The sequence below is a fragment of the Penaeus japonicus genome, unplaced genomic scaffold (assembly GCF_977035675.1).
Source record: "Penaeus japonicus unplaced genomic scaffold, GWHDUDI00000001_assembly GWHDUDI00000038, whole genome shotgun sequence".
Taxonomy (NCBI): Eukaryota; Metazoa; Arthropoda; class Malacostraca; order Decapoda; family Penaeidae; genus Penaeus; species Penaeus japonicus.
Window position 1 is genome coordinate 18,298,187 of NW_028234440.1, and position 1,905 is coordinate 18,300,091.

Below are 1,905 nucleotides of genomic sequence, written 5' to 3' on the forward strand. Positions count from 1 at the left end.
GACTGAACTTCTACAGCGTCCACAAGAAAGACGGGCGGACTTCGTACTCTACAATGGGTGAGCGACTATGTAGGCCTATGGTTGCAGTCGCAGTGTTAGTCATGTGCTAAGATGATTGGTAATTTGTACGGTAACTGTGGAAGGAGATATGGTGATTATAAATTTGATTTTATTCAAACTGTTACTACTATTACTAGTGGTACTACTACCACCACCACCACTACTACTACTACTACTACTACTACTATTGCTGCTACAACTACTACTACTAGTACTATTACTACTACTATAACTACTACTACTGCTGTTACTACTACAACAACTACTACTTCTACTTCTACTACTACTACTACTTCTACTACTACTACTACTACAACTACTGCTACTACTACTTCTACCACCAACACCCCTCCCCCCAACACCACCCCTCCAACACCACCCCCCAGTCCCCACCACCCCAACCACCATCTAACAAACAATTCCCCCCTCCACCCTGGCCCCTGGATAGGCCTAGCTGCGGTACGTGGCGTGTGTCATCCAGGCTACAGCGCCGTGATCGTCGAGCTTGGCGCCACGGACACCTGGGGCAAGCCGTACCCGTCAGCTGGCTTTGCCTCCGTCTACGTCATGGCTCATGAGATGGGACACAAGTAAGGTCATGAGTGTTGAGGATAAGGGGGTGTGGGTTGTGGGTTATGAGGAAAGGGGGTTGGGTTGTGGGTTATGGGGAAAGGGGTGTGGGTTGTGGGTTATGGGGGAAGGGGTGTGGGTTGTGGGTTATGAGGAAAGGGGTGTGTGGGTTGTGGGTTATGGGGAAAGGGGGTTGGGTTGTGGGTTATGGGGAAAGGGGGTTGGGTTGTGGGTTATGAGGGAAGGGGGTTGGGTTGTGGGTTATGAGGGAAAGGGATGTGGGTTGTGGGTTATGGGGAAAGGGGTGTGGGTTGTGGGTTATGAGGGAAGGGGTGTGGGTTGTGGGTTATGGGGAAAGGGGTGTGGGTTGTGGGTTATGAGGGAAGGGGTGTGGGTTGTGGGTTATGGGGAAAGGGGTGTGGGTTGTGGGTTATGAGGGAAGGGTTGTCAGTTGTGAGTTATGAGGGGGAATCGTGAGGTAAGAGTTATGTAGGGGTGATGTGATTTATGTGTCATGAGGGGTGTATATGAGGTATGAGGTGAAAGAGGGTTTATGAAAAAGAGAAAGAGAAAGAGAAAGTGAAAGAGAAAAAGAGAGGGAGAGGGAGAAAGAAAAGGGAGAGACTGAGATAGATAGATAACACACAAACAAAGAAAAAAAAGAAACACAGAGAGAACTATAAACATAAACTCATATACGTATATATTTACTTACATATTTACTTAAAACGATACTAACCTAACCGCAAAAAAAGACTACTATAACCCTTCTAATTCTTCCCCCTCCCCTTCTCTCTCCCCCTCCCCCTCCCCCTACCCCTTCCCTCACCCTCCTAACCCTCCTCTTACCCCTTCCCCTCCCCCTTTACCTCCTACCCCCTCTCCCTCTCCCTTCCCCTCCTACCCCTCCCTCCTCCCCCTTCCCCTCCTACCCCTCCCCTTCTCCTTCTACCCCTTTCCCTCCTCCTCCCCCTACCCCTTCCCCTTCCCCTTTTACCCCTCCCCATCCCCCTTCTCCTCTCCCACCTACCCCTCCTGCCCCTCCCCCTTCCCCCCCGTAGCCTAGGGATGCTACACGACGGCTACGGAAACTCGTGTCCCAAAAACGGCTACGTGATGTCCGCCTCGAGGTCCACCAGCGGCGAAACGAACTGGTCTTCGTGTTCGAGGGAGATCGTCGAGACGCTGTCGTGAGTTCGTGTTTTTTTCGTGTTTTTTTTTCGTGTTTTTTTTTCGTTTTTTTTTTTTTTTTTGGGGGGGGGGATTTGTTTGTTT

At 50.2% G+C, this 1,905-nt stretch overlaps 1 protein-coding gene across 1 annotated transcript in view; it reads left to right on the top strand.

The window, feature by feature from the left end:
• The window catches only part of LOC122247686 (uncharacterized), a gene marked incomplete at its 3' end in the record, with an annotated part of 25,487 nt that extends 23,667 nt beyond the window's left edge, over positions 1-1,820 (top strand). The window contains 3 exon segments of the mRNA XM_086532885.1: positions 2-57; positions 509-650; positions 1,692-1,820. Coding sequence (XP_086389011.1) covers positions 2-57; positions 509-650; positions 1,692-1,820 — 327 coding nt within the window.
• Between the last annotated feature and the right edge of the window lie 85 nt (positions 1,821-1,905).